Source organism: Tupaia chinensis, unplaced genomic scaffold (assembly GCF_000334495.1).
Source record: "Tupaia chinensis unplaced genomic scaffold, TupChi_1.0 Scaffold144276_1, whole genome shotgun sequence".
Lineage (NCBI taxonomy): Eukaryota > Metazoa > Chordata > Mammalia > Scandentia > Tupaiidae > Tupaia > Tupaia belangeri.
Genome location: NW_006204133.1, coordinates 6,779,620 through 6,800,082, shown reverse-complemented (window position 1 = coordinate 6,800,082; position 20,463 = coordinate 6,779,620). Strand labels below are relative to the sequence as shown.

At 44.1% G+C, this 20,463-nt stretch overlaps 1 protein-coding gene across 1 annotated transcript in view; it reads right to left on the bottom strand.

Annotated features, from left to right (window-relative positions):
• Positions 1-17,401: 17,401 nt before the first annotated feature.
• IL18RAP (interleukin 18 receptor accessory protein) overlaps positions 17,402-20,463 on the bottom strand; it is a 44,535-nt gene continuing 41,473 nt past the window's right edge. Inside the window, exons 11-12 of the mRNA XM_027767552.1 lie at positions 18,955-19,128; positions 17,402-18,161 (exon numbers count right to left, since the gene is read on the bottom strand). Coding sequence (XP_027623353.1) covers positions 17,839-18,161; positions 18,955-19,128 — 497 coding nt within the window. The 3' untranslated portion in view covers positions 17,402-17,838. The remainder of the gene's footprint in view (positions 18,162-18,954; positions 19,129-20,463) is intronic.

Below are 20,463 nucleotides of genomic sequence, written 5' to 3'. Positions count from 1 at the left end.
AAGCTTGGAGCAGGTCAGTGAAGGAAAGAGTCAAAGACGACTCGGCTAAAATCACTGTCCCCCAAGGAAGAACAATATGGGGTAAGCGATGATGAGCACGTGCTCAAGGCTGCTCTGAGTAAGGAGGACTCACAAAGACTGCAGGGAAATAGACTTCACTGACGGAGTCCAGCTGAGTCTCTAAACTAATAAACAAAACGCTCTGGAGTCGGGGATAAGAGAGGCATCAGTATCGGGAAATACTACACGATATTATCTAAGACATCCATTTTAAAAATTCCATGGGACCAGCAAATAGTGTAATGGTTATGTCACTGGACTCCCATGTAGTTGACCGCAGTTCAAGTCCTGGACCTGGCAGGTTAAAATTCACGTCAGGTGCATGTGCATGCATGCTCAAGATCCCAAGAGGAGAAGGGAGGAGTATGGATTGCAGCATGCTGTCCTCCCACGGGGTGATATCTCGCTTTCTGTCTTTCTGTCTCTCTGGTGAGTGTACATGCCCTATAGCAAAAATCTCTTTTAAAAAATTATATATGCTGTCTGCAGAAGACAGGCTTTTAGACTCAAATATATAAGCAAGTCGAAAGGGAAGGGAGAAAACAAGATATACACACGTCCGATAGGGTAAGAAAGGTGGAGGAGCTTTACAAATAACAGACAAAATAGGCTTTAAAGTAACAAATGTTATAGAGATGAAGAGAGACTTTTAGAAAAATAAAAAAGACGAATCCATCAAAAAGAGACAAACTTATACATTTATATAGATCAAGTGGGATTTATCCCAGGAAGGCAAGGTTGGTTTTACACCCGAAAATCACTTAATGCAATACACATATCAATAGAATGAAGAACAAAACCCTATTCCTAAGACTAAGAACAAAACCATTTGACCAAATGAACATCCTTTTGTTTTAAAAACACTGAGACTAAGAATAAGGGGAACTTAACAGGATAAAATCCACAGCCAGCATCCTACCTGACAGTGATAGACAGTGCATTTCCCTGAGATCAGCCACAGACAAGGATGCCCACTCTTCCCATTTTCACTTAACGTTCCACTGGAGGAGGTTTTAGCCTGGGCGATTAGCAACACGAATAAGAACATGTATGCAGATTAGGGGAGAAATCGTCAAACTATTTGGTCTTTTCTATAGAAAAGCCTAATTGACTGAAAAACGGTTAGATCTAATAAATAAGTTCAGCAGTCACTGCAGAGTAGAGCAGTACACAGAACCGCGTTGTTTTAGAGCAGCGGCGAGCAAAACAAAATGAAGCGGAGAAAGCGACGCCATTTATTACAGCATCAAAAAATAAAATTCTTAGAAATGGAGTTAACGGAAGGAGTCCTGAGTATGTATTCCGAAAAACAAAGTAGTTAAGGTAGTTGAAAGTGCGAAATTCCACAGCCAGCATCCTACCTGACAGTGGTAGACAGTGCGTTTCCCTGAGATCAGCCACAGACGAGGATGCCCACTCTTGCCATTTTTACTTAACGTTTCACTGGAGGAGGTTTTAGCCTGGGCGATTAGCAACACAAATAAGAACATGTATGCAGATTAGGGGAGAAATCGTCAAACTATTTGGTCTTTTCTATAGAAAAGCCTAATTGACTGAAAAACGGTTAGATCTAATAAATAAGTTCAGCAGTCACTGCAGAGTAGAGCAGTACACAGAAACGCGTTGTTTTAGAGCAGCGGCGAGCAAAACAAAATGAAACGGAGCAAGCAACGCCATTTATTACAGCATCAAAAAATAAAATTCTTAGAAATGGAGTTAACAGAAGGAGTCCTGAGTATGTATTCTGAAAAGCAAAGTAGTTAAGGTAGTTGAAAGTGCAATCGCTGTTTTTTATTATTTGTTTATTGCCAAAGAGCACATGCTCTTGCCAGAAATAGAGACAGAGAGAGGAAGAGAGGGCGGAGACAGACACGTCGCCTAATGGAGAACGGTCACAGTGCAGTCTTTCTTTTTCTCTGTCTCTAGGCTGTCAGGGTTTGGGCCACACACATACACATGCCCAGCATGTTTTGCAAGGCACCCAGACAGGATTCAAGGCACCGTTGTCCATGGAGGAGCCAGCTCCTTAACCACTGTACTGTAGTGCCAGCCTAGTAGCTGGGCTAAAGAAGTGGTTAAAGAAGACCCAAGTAAATGAGAAGACATCTTGTTATTGGATAGGAAGAAAGAATATTGTTATCATTACCGTCCTCCCCCAAAATGATCTATAGTTGAACACAATGACTACCAAAATTCTAGAGTTGTATGTGTTTTTGTTTGTTTGTTTTTCTTTTTATGATTTGACAAGCTGATACTAAAATTCACATGGAATACTCCTGGAAGAGCCAAACAATTTTTTTTTATTGAGAGTTTTTTTTTTTTTTTTTTTTTTTTTTGCTATAGAGTACGTGTGCTTGCTAGACAGAAACAGAGAGATAGAAAGTGAGAAATTACTCCCCAGGGGGGAAGGCCATGCCGCAATCCTTTCTCTTCCATTCTCCTCTTAGGATCTTGGGCACACATGCACACACACCTGGCGTGAATTTTAAGCCACCGGGTCCAGGACTTGAACCGCGGTCGACTACATGAGAGTCCAGCGACATAGCCATTATGCTAACTGCTGGTCCCAAGAGCCAAACAAATCTTAAAATATGAAGAACAGAATTAGAAGACACAGACTGCCCAATTTCAACACTTACTACAAAGCACCAGTAATCAAACCACGATGGTACTGGCATGAGGACAGACATACAGATCAAAAGAGCAGAATTAAGGGGCGGAAAGAAGCCATTGCAGTTTTGGTCAGTGGATTTCTGATAAACGTGCTGACAATTCAATACATATAGAATCGTCTTTCAACAGCCAGTGCTGGAAAACCCAGGACACACTTGCAAAAGAATGAAGACTTCATGAATGCATTAATTAATTACGTTAATGAAATGATTGAATATTCACAGAGTGCTTAGAACAGTTTCCGCCATCTGGAAAACACAAAGTAATAATTTGCTTTTATCGAAGGCGAGAGGGTGGAATGGAGATACGGAGGGCCTCCCTTTTATAAAAAATCTGTTCTAAGTCCGGTGGTAACAGGTAGGAAAGCCGTCTTGGGGAGAGAGTGTGATGTCTGAAGAACACAGTCTGTGTTGCACGGTCTCTCGAACTGGACCCGAGAGGAAGCAGCCATTGAGGGAGGCTCAGGGCATTTGATAGGAGAGAGGCTGACAGTTGGAGTCTCAGTGTTTACATGAAACTCAGTTCACCTTGATATGGCTATGTGATAAAATCTAAGTGGTAATGATCGTTTTTAAATTTTTAAATATATTTTATTTCCATTTCTTCTATACATTCAATCGCATATGTTGCTTAGCTTTCAAAGTGAATGTTCCAACATGTGTACGTTCCTCACCAATCCAGTAATCTAATGCCTCGGAAAAGATCCATTCACGAAGGCATCTCAGAGTGCTAGGTGCTTAGCAGTCTATACTTACACGTATAAAGAGAGATCTGAAAGGTGAAGGGGGAGAAGTAACAAAACATTATTCATCGGCAAAGCAGATAATTAAAAATCTTATTCGAAGACTGGCCCCATAGCCTAATGCTTAAGGGAGACACATCCCAAATGCTAGCCCCGGATTGAATCCTGGTTCTGCCAGCTTGGAAAACATACCAGACCCAGGTACATGCATGCCAAAACCCCTAGTGGGATAGAAAACTGAAGGAGAAGGGATTGCAGTGCAAACGTGCCCCATTGGGGGTGCTTTCTTCCTCTCTCTCTCTCCCCATCTCACTTTTTCTCTCTAAGAAGTACACACGTCCTTTGCTAATTAAGAAAAATCCTTTAAAAAATATTATTCTGGAACTTTAGGTCAGCAACAAACTATTGAATTACCCGAAGCCTTGGGTCCAGTTACCCACTTTATTTTATTGACAGGAGAAACTGCCCTGCCCTGACCCCGTTTTTGGTGCCAGTCTGCTCATCCTGTAATCCTGTCATCTGCTCTTAGAAACCCGTCCACACATAGAGCCCAGTGGCCAGGAAGGAATGGCCTAACTTCCTCTCCCCAGCGGATCCCTTGTAATTTAGGTCACCGTATCCTGTCCATCTTCTGGGGACTAAATGAGGCTGCGACACCCTGCAGGGGGATCTCCCATCCCCCAGGGCTTCTGCCTGGCTTCTGGAAGGGAAGTTTTGTTAATTCGTTTCCCTTTTTTGCCTTTAGTTTCCCACAGACAACTTCTGTTGTAGGGCTAAAAATAAAAAAAAGGAATAAAACTAACAATGTAGCTTGTGCCTGCAACAAAGGATTAGAAAGTCCTCTCTCTCCAAGAACAGTTTCTAACAAATGGTCAACACACTTTCTTCCCTTCTATGTGATCATAATGGGCCTTACCAGAAAGCATTTGCCCAGCAGTTCTGCTGCAGAAGTATCTGTTGTCTGGCCCAGGGGCTCTTGCTACTTTGTCAGGGCTCAAATTTCCATTCTTTTTTTAGGAAGAAGAAGAAAAAAGAGCAGTGATAGAGAACCGGTCAATGCTGTCCAGAAAGATGACTTGCTTTCCAAGCCCACAGCTAGCAATTAAGCTGGACGGGCTTGGATCGAGTTCTGGTATATCATACCCCCAAATTGAAAGCCTGCATCCCAAGCTGGAGGCAAATCAAGAGCCTTGACCTTGCTCTCAGGACAGAGAAGCTGAGCTCTGTCCTTGCTCCCGACGTCAAACTTCCAGAGTTCCAAGAGAAACAAAGGGGACTGGGGGAGAGTGCGGTCAGGTGTAGGAGATTCCCCAGTCCTGGAAGAGAGGGGGGGGCATGGTGGTGCAGGGCAGGTAGGAAGGGAGGGCAGGAATGTGAGCTGTGAAATGTGACAGATCTTCACCTGAGCATTCATGCCACATTCTTGGAATTTAAGTGTGATGTCCAACATGAATTCTTCAAGAGGGAGAAATGAGAAGCTATGTGGTCTTGGACATGTCTTGAATGTCTTCGCGTGTTGGCTGTTTTATCTCCCATGACGATAATGACGACAATGCCTTAAAGAGAGTTAGAATATTAAGTGACTTAACATACAACCCAGGGGGAAAGTGCTTGGTGTATAGTAGATACTAGATTAGGGTTAGTCTTGCTTTATTTAAAAGAGATTCTAAACGCCACATAGGTAGAATTCAGAAGGTAGAACTGAAGTACCCCTTAGAATCCAGCATACTGCCTAACCAGTTACCTACTCAACACATCCTGACTGGATTGGACGGTTGAACTAAGACAGCCAGGTGGCCAAAATGAACTATATTGGGTTGACTTGTAGCATGGTGGTTAAGGAAGCTGGATTCCACATGTCCACTGCCGTTCAAATCCCAGTCCTGGCAGTTTGTAAAACAAACTAGGTGTGAGTATATGCACGCGCTTACAGAAACTTCCACCCGTCGTGGTGAGCAGCAGTGCTCCTTAATATCCAACGTCATGGTCCCCGAAACAGAGACTTGAAGTTTTGTTTAGGAAAGGAGGAAAAGAAAGCATAATTTTAGAAAGAAAAGGAGGGAAAACGACCTAGCTTCATCGCTTACACTAGAAATGCCAGCTAGGTCGTTTTCCCACCACGATGGGTGGATAACATGTCACGTTAGGAAGAGGCTGCTCCTGTTAGCCCAGGTTGCTGATGGTTTGAAAAAATGAAGTGAGAGAAACAGGCTGTGAACTGTAGGGAGACATTGAGAGTCTTGGTCCATTTTCTGCAGCTATTCCAGAATTCCACAGACTGAGCGGTTCGTAATGAAAGCCAATGTGCTGTCGTCTCACAGTTCTGCAGGCGGGGGAGTCCAATGTTGAGGTGCTAGCATGGGCCTTCTTCCTGCATCACGACATGACAGAAAGCAAGGGGGAGACAAGAAAAGAGAGTGAGCAAGAGAGTGCAAACCAGCACCCGGAATAGCAATCCCACTCACATGACAGCGGCATTCGCCCATTCGTGAGGGTGGTGCTCTCATGCCCTGCACACCTCTCAAAGGTTTCACCTCCCAGCACTCTCACAACAGCAACTAAATTTCAGCATGAGTTTTGGAGGGATAAATGTTCAGGCCGTAGCAGTGGGGGCCAGAGGAGGTTTTTAGTGTTCTCCTCTCCTCGGACTATAAGGACATAGATAAGGATTGTGAAGACAATCACCTGGGACCAGCCGATGGTGTGGTGGTAAAGGGAGCCGGATTCCACATGGTTGACAGCATGGTTTGAGTCTAGGACCCAGTGGCTGGAAAAACATGGGACCCGTGGATGGTGTAATAGTTACATTGCTGGACTGCTGTGTGGTCAACCACGGTTAGAGTCCCGGACCTGGCAGCTTGAAGCTCACACTGGGCATGTGTGTGTGTGCCCAAAGTCCTGAGAGGAGAATGGAGGAGAAGAGATTGAGGCATGACCATCCCCAGTGGGAGGTGATTTTTTGCTTTCTGTCTCTCTGTCTTTCTGTATCTCTCAGGTGAGTTCACATGTCCCATAGCCAAAATCTCTCTCAAAAAAAAAAAAAAAAAGTAAAATGTATACAAAGAGTATGTGCATGCCCAAATTCCAGAAGGAGAAATGGAGAAGAAGCTTTCTCTCTCTTTCTGTATCTCCAGAGAGCATGGGCACCCTCTATCGAATTAATGAAATCAACAAATAGATACATGTAAATAAATAAATAAGAAGAGCACTCTTTATGCTAACAAGGAAAACAGGAAAGACTTAACTCTTACATGACTCCGAACACTTTAGGTTCTGCGGCAGTAACAAACAGACCCCAAATAACCACAAAGGAGGCTGGGAAAAGTGGCCCTCCTAAATGCTTAGAAAGACAAATAACTTTGGGAAACTGGGCTTTTTCAGTTTACTGAATTTTGGAAGTGGTCAGAAATTGAGTGACTGAGAGTGACAAATGCCTTCTCAGTCCAAACAGAGGAGCTACACAAAACTCCTGCAAGACTCGCTAAGGGCGGCCAGAGTGGTCCAGCAACCCCGATCTAGTGACCTATACGACAGACATTCCAGCCCCACCTCTGAGAGCCTTCCAAGAGGACCACTCAGAGATGAGGCTTGTCTACCACTGGATAGAGCAGCATTCCGTCTCTGGATAAAGGTGTACGTGCTGCGCTGTTACCATCCCCACAGCATCCTTGGGACTGGGGTACAGAAGAGAAAAGAAGCAAACTCCTTGGAAGAACTTGAAGTTTTCCTAGGGCTGAGAAGATCGGACTGCTACCTGCCCCTCCACAGGATATCATTGCCTGGGATATCAGCTGGAATGAAAGCAACGGACACTCAGAGGAGAAAAGAAACAGCGGAAGACATGTACGGAAAGTGGCATCTGAGGCCCCAGAGCCAGGTGAGTGCCACACTGGACAGCCAGCTTAGAATCCCAGTGATGGCAGTGACCATGTGGGACCTCACAGAGTGAGACAAGAGGTAAGAAGATGTCACCTCATTGGGTGCACCCAACTTGGAGAAGGTGTCACCTGTTAGGTGCACCAGGACAATGGAAGTCCTCGAGGGTTGGGGAGGGGTGCTTACAAATTTGCTAAGGGCAGCTTGGTGACACAGTGGCAATACCCAGCTCGAGTGAAGGGGAATCTGTATGGAAGATTATGAGTTTGGGTGCCTGGTGGAATCGTCTATGCTAGGCACACTTACCCCGGTCCTGGCTGGTCAGAAAGGAGTGGAGACCCTGGTGTAAAATCCTGTTGAGGGTGCCTATCTCTCTCCTTCTTTGTTTTCTCATGAAAGAAATACACTTTGTAAAAACATATTTTTAATGAATATAAAGTAAAATATGCTTTTATGGTTTATATTTGTCAAATTTTAATCGAGAGGTAGAATCGCATAATCACCAAGATGATAACATCCCTGACTCCTGTGCTTTCCCTTTGAAGGGGACCCCTGGAAATCACAAAGGTGCTCTCTGTCACAGCTGTGCCCTTTCCACAACGTCATATAAACAGAAAAGATGAAAGGTTTTCGCAACAGGGCATGTATGCTCACCAAAGATACACAGAGAGAGACAGACAGTGAGAGGGAAAGTGAGAATTCACCCTCCTCCCCAAGAGAGATGGCCACCCCACAATCCTTTTTCCTCCATTCTCCTCCTGGGATTTTGGGCACAAACACACACACACGCAGCATGATTTTCAATCCACCAAGTCCAGGACTCGAACCTCAGTTGGCCACTTGGGAGTACAGTGCCTTACCCACCCTACCACCTGCTAGTCCCAGTTGTAACCTTTTGAATTAGCTTTTTTCACTCAGCATGATGCCTTCATGTTCATGCAAGTTGTTACATGCTAAGAAGAATTCTATTGTTTACATATATGACTATTTATTAACTTGCCTTGTGTCCATTATCAATGTATTGTCTCTAAACTGCAAATTCACTGTTCTGTACCTGCTCTGGGAAATGGGTAGACTTTGGAAGCATTCAGCCTTTCATTTGGACTGAGGGTACTTGCTGGGTGGACATCAGCTAGTGCTCCAGCCCCAGAGGAAGCAGTCCTGGCTTGGGCCAGGCAACCACATCCTCCTTACGTGGACACTCTGCACAGACGTCCTCAATGGCACCCCAAATGCCCCCTGCACCTCCACATCAGCGTGACTCACCTGTGCCCCAACACTTTGCTCCCTACAGCTCTCCCACGGCATGCCCGGCTCTCGCTGCCTCTCCACCCTCCGGTCGACAGCTTTCGCAGCAGTTGTGGACTAACTCTGGCCCAGGTGAGGAGAAATTCTCCATTCTGTGGGCTGCATGGCCCCATGGCCTCTTCTCTGCAGTGTCTGAGCCCCTGCCTGATGGAAGGGAGCCCTTTCCTCCGTTGGCCCTGAGCAGCTCTTTGGGGCTTCACTTACATCTTTATAAATCACTCTCTTGCCACAGTGAAGGTATATTGATAGTAAAATTTCCCGTTGTATATATACTACTGTATGATTTCTGTCTCTCGACTGGACACAAACTGATACATGCCAGCTGCAGGTCATCAGGCACTGATGCTGTAGACACTCGTCTGCTGGGTTCTGTTGAACACAAGTTTCCATTTCTCTAGAGTAAATATCCTGGTTTGGGATTTCTGGGACATGTAGTAAGTGGATATTTCACACTATACAGTTTTGTTAAACCTTACAGGGTGAATGGACCATTTTGCACTCCCGCAATATATAAGGGGTCTTCAAGAAGATCATGGAAAATGTGTACCATGAAAAAACCTGCAGGGATTACAATTCTTTTTTTGTAGAGGTTTTTGCCTTAAAGTGCATGTGCTGGTTGGAGAGAGAGGTTGAGACAGAGACAGTGAAAGGGAAAGTAAGAAATCATCCCCCAGGAGGGATGGCCACACTGCAATCCTTTCTCCTCCATTCTCCAGGGATCCTGGGCACACATGCACATGTGCCCAGTGTGAGTTCCAAGCCACCAAGTCTGGGACTTGAACTGAGGTTGGTCTGTGGGAGTTCAGTGACACAATCACTACTCCATCTGCTGGTCCCGAGATTACAAATTTTTTTATACTAAAACAAACTAGTACTTTGATTTCATTTTCCACAAACTTTTTGAAGACTGAATATGCAAGTTCTAGTTGCTCCACATTCTCACCTGCATTAGCTATGGTCAGGTTTCTTTTGTTTATTCCCACTGCATCTCCAAAAGAACCTTCATCCTTTCGGTTATTGTAGAGCTTTTTTCTCACTGAGGTTTTAATTTTCGTTTTCTTAGTGACTGGTGACGTTGCATATCATTTGACGTGCTTACTTACCATCCATATACCCTCTTCAGTAATATGTCTGTTCAAGATTTTGCTCCATTTGTCGGGAACCAGCAATTAGCGTAATGGCTATGTCACTGGACTCCCCACATAGTCAACCGCGGTTCGCGTCCTGGACCCGGTGGCTTAAAACTCACTCTGGGCACGTGTGCGTGAGTGCCCAAGATCCCAAGAGGAGAATGGAGGAGAAGGGATTGCGGCGTGACCATCCCCTCTGGGGGGTGATTTCTCGCTTTCTGTCTCTATGTCTCTCTCTGTCTGTCTGGCGAGCACACGCGTCCTATAGCAAAAAAACTCTAAAAAAAAAAAAAAAAAGATTTTGCTCCATTTTTTATTGGATAATTTGCTTGTTATTAGAGTTAAAGTAAATCTTTATTTACTCTTGAAATAATTCTCATACCAGATGTGTGACTTTAAATACTATTGCCAGGTTAGAGCTTGTTTTCAGAACAATAGTTTCAAGTTTCAAGTTTTAATTTTTTTTCAATACAACCTATCAATCTTTTATCTTATGAATCTTGCTTTTGGCTTCAAACTTAACAACTCTTTGTCTAATCCTAGGCCATGTTTCCTTTAAAAGTTTTACAGATTCAGATTTTATGCTGAGATCAGTGGTCCATTTTTAGTTAATTTTTGTATAAGATGTGAAGTTTATCTTTTGCATATGTATGTCCAATTGATTCAACATGTTTGTATAAAACTTTATCCTTTTCTTTTTTCTTTTTTTTTTGGAGAGGTTTTCGCTGTAGGGTGCTTGCACTTGCCAGAAAGAAAGAGAGAGACAGAGAGACAGAAAACGAGAAATCCCCCGCCGGGGGGATGGCCATGCAGCAATCTCTTCTTCTCCATTCTCCTCTCAGGATCTTGGGCACGCACGCACACGCGCCCGGCGTGAGTTTAAGCCACCGGGTCCAGGACTCGAACCACGGTAGACTACATGGGAGTCCAGCGACATAGCCATTATGCTAACTGCTGGTCCCCAAACTTTATCGTTTTCTATTGACTTGCCTTTAATATCTTATCAACAAGCCGTCTTTGTGTGGATGTATTCTGGACGGTCCATTTCAGTGTCCCGTTGTTTCGCCAATATCTTATCTTGATTGCTATACCTTTATGTCGATTCGATTTTCCTTTCTTTTCTGAATTGCTTTTATTGCTCTAGTTTATTTACTGTTTCACAGAATTTTAGAATCAGTTAGATTTATCTATAATACAAAATAATCTGCTGGGATATTGGTCAAAATTGTGTTAAGTCTCTACGTCATTTGGGGAGACCTGTTCATTTAAAAATACGTTTAATCTTTATGTCAAGGAATGTGCTATGTTGACTAGACTAGCCTTGTTTCCAGGCTTATAAAAAAGGCATACATCTTTCATCATTAAGTATGATTTTTATCTGTAGTCTTTTCAATTGTTTAGCTGGTTTTTGTGTGTTTGTTTTGTTTTGTAGGGATCTTTATCATGGTGAGAAAAGTCTTTTACTGTAGATTGCTGAGAGGTTTTATAATAAATGGATGATAAACTTTGTCAAATGTTTTTGGAATTGGTTGATATATGTTTTTTTCTCCCTTAAACTGTTAATATGAAAGTTTACGTTAAAATATATTTGAATATTAAATTAGTGTTGCCCACCTGGGATAAGCTCCACTCGGTAGTGTGTATGATTACGTCAACGTCGTGCTAGATTCAATCTGCTAGTGTTTTTCAAAACGTTTTGTGCCACTATTTCTGAAGAATGTTAGTTTTCTCTTATATTTTCTTTGCTTTTGGTATTGGGAAAATTCCAGCCTCATAAAATGACATAGGAGATATTTCTTCAGTGAAAAACATCTGGGTACAGAGATTTGTTTTTTTTTTTTTTTTTTAGAGATTTGTTTTTGAAAATTGAATTATGATTCCTTTAATAGTTATGACCAATTAGGATTATCTGGGTAAGTTTTTATAACTTGTGCTTTTTGAGAATTTACCTACACATGACATTTAGGTCCATGTAGTACGAATAGAATTCGTACTTATTATCCTTTTAAGATGTTCGGGGTTTAGAGTGAGATCTCTTTTTTCATTCCTGATGTTTGTAATTTATGTCTTTTCTTTTTCTTTTTCTTGGTCAGTCTTGCTGGGAGCTTTTAAATTTTATTGACTATTTTTCTAAAAATAAACAGATTTTTCTATTATTTAGTTCTGTTTTTTATATTATTCAATTGATTTTTGCTTTTGTCTTTATTATTTTCTTTCTCTTTTCTAAAACAAAAGTTTGTAATTATTTTGAGATTTTTCCCCCTAATATAATCACTTAACACTAAATGTTTCACCCTAAACATGGCTTTACACTCATGATGCAAATTTTGATCATTGATTTTCATTTTCACATATTTAATATTTAAAAAAATTCTCCTGGAGACTTACACTTTTTATTCATGGACTATTTAGAAATGTGTTGCTAATTTCCAAGTGTTTGCAATTTTTCTTGTTATCTTTCTGTTTACAATTTCTAATCTAAATTTATTATAAACACATAATGGGGAACCAGCAGTTAGTGTAATGGCTATGTCGCTGGAATCCCATGTAGTCGACTGCGGTTCACGTCCCGGACCTGGTGGCTTAAAACTCACGCCGGGTGCGTGTGCGTGCGTGCCCAAGATCCCGAGAGGAGAATGGAGAAGGGATTGTGGAGTAACCATCCCCCCCCGGGGGGTGATTTTTCGCTTTCTGTCTCTCTGTCTCTCTCTGTCTGTCTGGTGAGCGCACGCGCCCTATAGCAAAAACCTCTCCAAAAAAAAAAAAAAAAAGATTAAAAAAAACACATAATGTACTTTGCATAATTTCAGTTTTTAAATTCTTGTCAATGTTTGTTTTACAATCTAAGATACAGCCTATTTTACTCTATGTGCACTAAAAAAAAGGTGTTTTCTGCTGTCGTTGGGTAGAGAGCTCCATAACTGTTGAGTATATCCAGAAAACACTGATTAAGAGGTGTAGTTCTATTCCTCTATACTCTTACTGAATTTTAAGTGAACAGTTTTATCCATGCCTGAGAGGAAACTGTTGAAGTGTCCAGCTATAATTGTGGATATGTCTATTTCCCCTTTTAGTTTTGTCAGCTTTTGTTTTACATATTTCGAAGCAATGTTAGGCACATACACATTTAAGATCGTAATGTTTTCTTGGAAATTTTATCCTGTTCATCATGATGTGATATCATCTTTATTCCCCATACATTTCTTTCCTCTGAAGTCAACTTCATTTGATTTCTTTTTTTTTTTTTTGAGAGGTTTTTGCTATAGGGCGGGTGCGCTCGCCAGAAAGACAGAGAGAGACAGAGAGACAGAAAGCAAGAATTCACCCCCCAGGGGGGATGGCCATGCTGCAATCCCTTCCCCTCCATTCTCCTCTTGGGATCTTGGGCACGCATGCACATGTACCCAGAGTGAGTTTAAGCCACCAGGTCCAGGGCTCAAACCGCGGTCGACTGCATGGGAGTCCAGCAGCATAGCCATTACACTAACTGTTGGTCCCTTCATTTGATGTTAATATATGTATTCCAGCATTTCAAAATTAATGTTCATATATTTACACTTAACCTTTTACATTAAATTATATATATCATTGCATCTGAAATATGTGTATTAGAAAGGGATATCTGTAACCATCACTGAGCCATTTAAAAACACGTGTGGTAGTAATCTCTTCCTTGTAATTATTGTGTTTAGGCATTTTACACTTAATATAATTATTAATGTATTTGAATTTATGTCTATTATGATATTATTTGATTTCTAATTATTTTCTCAGTGTTTTGATCCTGTTTTTTTTTTTTTTTCTCTTCTTTTGGGTTATTTAACCTTTCTTTTATCTTCTTTTGGGTTATTTAACCATTTTGATGATTTCATTTTAAAAATTGTTGTGGTAAAAACACTTATCATGGGATCTTTCCCCTTAACGAATGTAAGTGTACAATACGCCGTTGTCGACTCTAGGTGCAATGCGACACGGCGGATCTCTGCCGTCTTAGCTGGGATCTTATGCCTGTTGATCAATACTAGCCCATTTACTCCAGCCCCCCGCCCTGCCAACCACCATTCCAGTCCTTGACTTTCCGAATTAGACTATTTTTGGTGTCATCATATGTAAGTGGAGACATGCAGTATTTGTCCTTCTGTGTCCCGTTTATGTCAGTGCGATGCCCTCTGGCCCCATCTGTGTCGTGGCAGACTGCAGAAATTTCTTTGTAAAGGCTGAATAATATTCCATTGTCTAAGTTTTAGCAATGTGGAAATTTTTGTTGTTGTTATTTATTTGCTTGTCTTAGTGGTTACCCAATGGTTTACAATATAGCATATTATCGGGGCCAGCAGATGGACTGACGGTTAAGGCACTGGACTCCCATGTGGCTGACCATGCTTCCAGTTCCAACCTGGTGACTTGAAACTCACACCAGGCATGTGTATGTGCATGCTCCAAATCCCGAGAGGAGACCGGAGGAGAAGGGATTGTGTATGACCATTTCTCCCGAAGGGTGATTTCTCATTTTCCCTCTCTCTGTTTCCCTTAGGCAAAATGCACAGGCCCCATGGGAAAAATAAATTTAAAAATTAAAAACAAAATTTATATAACATACTATCATTTTCACATTCTACTTAATCAATAGTTTACCATTTCAAGTGGTACCTTACCACCATCTTGGCCCCCACCAGCCCTCCTCTATGTCGTAGTTAACGTATGCATTCCATCTTCCCTGATTGAAAATGTCCACATTTTTGGCTTTCAACAAATTGTATCTTGCTTTCAATATCACGTTATGCAATTCAGGCGTTGTTGAAATCCTATGTAGAATGTTATTTTCATTTTAGGAGATCACTGATCCAGTTGAATAAAGACCCACACTTTATCAACCTGTGGTTTTGGTGTCAGTCAGTTTCATTCATTGCCTGTGGACCTGCCTCACATAGACACCTTCCACTGGTCAGCCCGGGATTCAGGAAGTGGTCTGCCCTGGCCTACCTAATTCAAGTCCCAGCATTTGGGATACTCCATTCAGGGCTGGGGTCCTGCATGTTCAGCTTTCAGATGAGCTCATAAGTTTCTAAACAATGTCATGGACTCTCTTTCCCCTCTGCCGTCTCCGGGGCACTGTCTGGTCCCCCCACTCGTCCTGTTCGCAGTTTTCTCGCCAGAGTGTTGGGACCTGAAAAGCCCACTCTGCAGGACACTTGTCACAACTGCTTCTACTTCCACAGCCAGAGGGTAAGGTGACAAAGAGAGAACAAAGAAAAGAAAATGCTCCCCACAGGCGTGGGGAACTGCAGTGCCAGGGCCCCTTAGTGCTGCTTTTATTGTCACCACTGTTGCCAGCAAGGGCCTGCCTAGGGGCTGGCAGCGAAGGAGCACTGAAAGACGCAGTGGGGAGAGTTAGGAACCCTTTCTCAGTCTCAGCGCCGGAGCAGCAAGGATCCTTCTAGAGTTCTCCATGTTATCACTCAGGTCCACTGCTGGGTTTCAGCTCCGCAGAGACTAAGTCAGAAAATATTGAAAGAAAATACAGAACTCTGAATTCTTGTCCAGTCTTTTGTTTGCTTTCTGGAATCCTCACATTGAATTTCTATGCGTTTTATTTGGGGTTTGTAACTGCAATGAGAGGGACAGGTGGGGTGGTGTGTGTTTACTCCCTCTCACCTGGAATTATAACCTGAAATAGTAGAGGTTGTAAATATAAGGATGAGAGCCCAATGGAGACCACAAACTTGGTGTTACCTGCCCAAGCTATAGGACTGGGGAAGGGGCAACGTACAGCGTGTGTTAGGGGTAGCAGGCCTTTCTCCAAATCAGGACAGTTTGTTTGTGTTTGCTCTAGGGCATGTGCACCCAGGAGAGGGTCAGAGACAGAGAGTAAGGGAAAAAACATCTCCAAGAAGGATGGCCACACCGCAATCCCTTTTCCTCTATCCCTGTCTTGGGATTTGGGGCACGCATGTGTATGTGCCTGGCATGTTTTTCAAGCCCCTGGGCCTGGGACTTGAGGTGTGCAGTCAGGCATGTAGGAATACGGTGCTAAAACTACACCCCAACGGTGGGTCCGGGAGTTGTTCAGAGAGCACTCTGAAAATTAGACGGGACAGAGGTGTAATTTTGGAAAAAGAACACACGGCCACTTATTTAAAAGCAGTGGTGAGAAAATAAAATCTTTTTCTAATGATACTCCACTGAGTCAGGTGGTTTAATGACACTCAGTCTCCTATCCATAGAGCAACTGTTTGGGTCATCTACTTAGTTCTGGCTGGTTTCCAAGTGAGAAATAGCCCTCTGCCCTGAGTGCTCATTTGCCATTGTCAGCATACTGACTAACCTGGCAAAAGCGATTCTGTAAACGTTCGAGCTAGATATTCCTCTTTCTGTGTATCTGCTGACCTGAGGCTTGCTCTGTAAAGCTGAGGACAAGCCCTGGACCGCTGACCGGCTCAGTTGGAGCAGTGTCTATCTTAGAACACAAGAAACCTGGATGAACTCGGCCAAAAGAGGCTTCTGAGTCTTAGATCTCGGCATGGCTGGCAGGAAAACGTCACCATGGCACACTGACAGTGCGGTTCCTCCCCGCTGAGACCCTGCAATGATCCTTCCCACAAGAGACTTCCTCCGGGGATAATTTATACCCTTCACCTCCTCTTTAACTTTATCACTGACATTTCCAACAAGGATGCTGCGAGGTGCCAAAGCCACAGTGGTTTTTATGATGTGGGCATCTCTGGGAAGGGAGAGCAGAAGAGCATTGCTCACGGGCAGAGGAGCGGCCAGGCGATGGAGACTTGAATCCCCTCTGAATTCGGATCCCATTCACATGGGCGGATGGGACACATGATGTCTGGATGAACCCAGAAGTTGCCCCAAAGACGAAGCGTTTCTTTCCGAGAGGGGAGACAGAGAGTGAAGGTCTCAAGTTTCACATCGCGTGTGACTAGAAAGTTAGCAGAAGTGCGCATGAAACTCTCATCTAGACAACACATCCACAAGGAAGCTAGCCTTGTCTCTTGGGACCGACCACCTGGTCTTTACTCATGCATCGCCCTGCTCCTTACGAGGACGTCCCTGAGACCGTGGGGTCAGGGAGCACTCACAGGAGGGGCGGCCTCGGCAGGCGGCAGGCTTAGACCAAAGCTCTCTACGCCTCGGTACTTGCTGTCTTTTAGCCAGCGGGGACACTCACCCCTAGATCTCTGTGTGGCTGCTGACTCTTGCCACCCTCTTCCCACTCTGCGCTGCTAGAAGGAGCTGCTAGTCTGTGCCTTGCCTTCTCATGAGCCGAACAACATAGGAGCTGTCTGTTCCTACGGCCCACGGCCCAGGGTAAGGCTGCAGACTTTATGCCCCATACAAAGCTCTCTGAACAACCCAATGAGGAGGAACCAAAATGAACCCTCCTCTTCTCCCCAAACCAACCTCCTGGCATAGACTGTACCAGCCCAGAGGAAGAGGAGTCTGCGTCTAGGGCAGGTACCTCCCCAGGGACCCAGGAAGACTAACCACGGCCCTGTCTACTCTGCACCCTGTTGGCCACTACATTTCATGGGTTACTTTCTGTGCTCCAGCCTTGATGGGTAAAAGAGCTGTCTTCTTTACAGAAATGCTTTAGACAGAGTCTCAATCACTCAGTTTTAATTAAATAGTATTTGTCTGACAGCAAAAATACATAGAGCTGTACATTCAGCAGACAGTAGACACAGAGCTCATCACCACAGGGGAGGGGCTACTGCTTCTCTCCTCGGGCCCCTAAGGACGTCGAGGGGGTATGGAGGGCTGAATGCACACAGAGCTCCGGGAATTCACTCTCTCCGTCTGTTCCAGAAACCAAAGACAACCTAAGTTACAACCTTTGTCTCATTCCAGCACCTGCCCACCAACCTCTCTCCCTGCAGCCTGCAGGCGAGGGAGGCTTACTGGGTTCTTTTCCCCATTCCCTGGACTGGGAGCTCCTCCCAGTGGTTCCTGCTTACCGAGTCTTTTTGGGAAAACAAAAACAAAAACAAACAAAACAAAAACAAAAACAAAAAGCCCTCGAGGTCATTCTGAGCTGATTCACGTGAGTCCTTTCGAGGTTTTCACTGGCATGTGGTATCGCATTTGGGTCCAGAACCTGGAACTGGGCGTTACTGATTTTAAGCCTCTCCAAGTGACTATGGGCAAAACCCGGAGAGCTTTTCTCACAAGATGAGGTAGAGACTCTGGCTCCGGAAAGGGGCAGAACTTAATCAAAATTAGTTTCAGCGTCCGGTCAGCTAAAGCAAGATTCACTGCTGCTTGGAGTTCAAACACACTGGGCCCGCTGACGTAGCTGGGGCTCAAGATAAAGATTCCTCTTCTGCTTTTCTTAATAATACTCACAATGTCTTCCGCATATGCTGGAAAAGAAAGAGTTCAATGATTCGCAACTGGTATTGGTACACCTTGAGTCCCAATTACCTTGACTCTCCCAGATCTGCCAGAGAGATTCTCGCAATGGCTACTCTTACTTAGAGAGAATGTGGACATACTTTACTCCATCGCTCTTCTGTACCAACTCTGCTGACGACTGGAGATACATGCTAGTGTCTCGTGACCTCCACTGTACGTTCCTCCCCTGTGTCCTGCCTCCCCAGATGTTCCATTTCTCTGGACAAAGCTCCCTGTAACTAGGTCATCAGGGTCATGGAACATCCCAGCCTCCTCGGTGGTGGTTTCTGAGGCAGAGGAAGTCAGTGGAGCAAGCTGAGGCCTGAATACTTCAGGACGGCCAAGGCTGGGCCTGGTAGCCATTGAGTAGCCATTGCGAGAATCAAGAAGTCTAAGGAGACTTCTTGACTCAGCACTAAGGTTTGTGGAGGGCAGAGTCCCAGAGCTCAGGGGCAGGGTGGAAGGAGGAACTGTTTGGGATCCAGAGACTAGTGGCCTCCCGGGTCAGAGTCAGCATCTGGGTCAGATCTCTTTGTTCTGGGAGAGCTCTCTCAGGCCCCATGTGATTTTTCTCTTCTGAAGATGGACTGGCGTGTAAAAGTAGGATGATGGAGCTTTCTGTGGGGTTATCCTTGATGTTCTAAGCTCATGAACCCTCCCCAAAGATGTATTTCCCCAAACAAAGAAGACAAAACAAATTTAGAGCTTGCATTGAAGTCCCCATTCTGTTCTGTACTTGTTTTCTGGGCATGAGGGACCTACCCCCTCCTGGGGCCACATCTCTTTCAAGCAAACACAAGGTATATCCGTATTTGTTTTCCAGAACTTCAGGGAATAGATTCAGGGCCAAGTGCTCCTCAGTCAGAGATGAAGTGGTCTCACTCTCAAAAGAGCTCCATTTTGCATAGGATATGAACGCATCAAACTCCTTTTTATCTGAGAGAGAGAAACAATGAAGACGTAAGCCATGCCCCCTTTTTTTTAGTACCAAGGTACACACGCATATGACTGAAGTATATAATAAATGGGTAAGACATAATATTTGAGGTCCTTACAAAATTCATTTGAAAAAAAAAGCTGCATTTTTTATTTCAAAATGACACGGCCGAGTAGCATTGTCCAAATTGAGTTTTAGGATAGGAAACACTGTGTATTCTCGCCGAGGTTAGATCAAACAGCTGGGCCTTCTGTGATTAAATCACATGTGCCCGGGAGTTCCTCCGAGCTCCCTCTGCATCTGCAGTGTTTCTGCCTCATTAGCAACATCAAAGAGGAGCCTGCTCCCTCAGAGCAGGAGAGTATCCAATGAGCCACATTGCTCAGGCTGCACATGTCACCTATGGGGAAAACGAACACAACAGAGAACTCCCCCTGGGGGCCAGGCGGTGGGCAGTGGGAGCGTGGCTGCTCTATGTGGGGAAGACCCTGTGACCACACGTCAGAGCTTCCCTGAGCCTCGTGGGTACATGTGCAAGTCCATGACCCAGGCTGGCTAAGACCAGGGCCTGGATCATGGCATAATGACCCCACTGAAGTGCCTCTCTCTCTCTCAAAGCAAAACAAAACAAACAAAAACAAAAACAAAAACAAAACTTTAAAAAAGAAAAAGGAAAGGACCAGCAGATGGCATAATAGTTGTGTCACTCGCACATATTCGACAGTGGTTTGAATCCCGGGCCCAGAGGATTAAACCACGTCGGGTGCGTTTGTGCGCATGCCCAAAGTCCGGAGGGGAGAATGCAGGAGAAGGGATTGGGACATGGCAATCCCCCCGGGTGAGTGTGTGTGTGTGTGTGTGTGTGTGTGTGTGTGATTGCTTTTCTCTCTGTCTTTCCAGCCTGCACACACATCCTACAGCAAAAATCTCTCTTTAAAATAAAGAGAAAAAAGAAAAGAAAAAGTACTCCCATCCTCCCACAGAGAAGAGTAACATATACCTAACTTAGAAACTGTGAATCCCCTAATGTAGCATGAGGATGATGCTCACGCCCAGGAAGCTGCTCTAAGGGCTGCGTGACATGAAGGGCCTGGTGCCTGTCTCGTGGCACGCAGAGATAAACGGGTATTATAGAACTTGTTTAGGATAGTCGAGAGGGCTCCTTTGTCTCTGTTGACTATATTCATGAATGCACATTGATTCCTGGGACATGATAAAGGACTAACCGGAAGAGGGAGAAAATCCCAGACGCCGGCCCATCTGGTTCATATTCAGACACGTCCCTCAACCTGCCACACAGCATGGCTGGGAAGGGGGGAACAACAGTGCTGGCT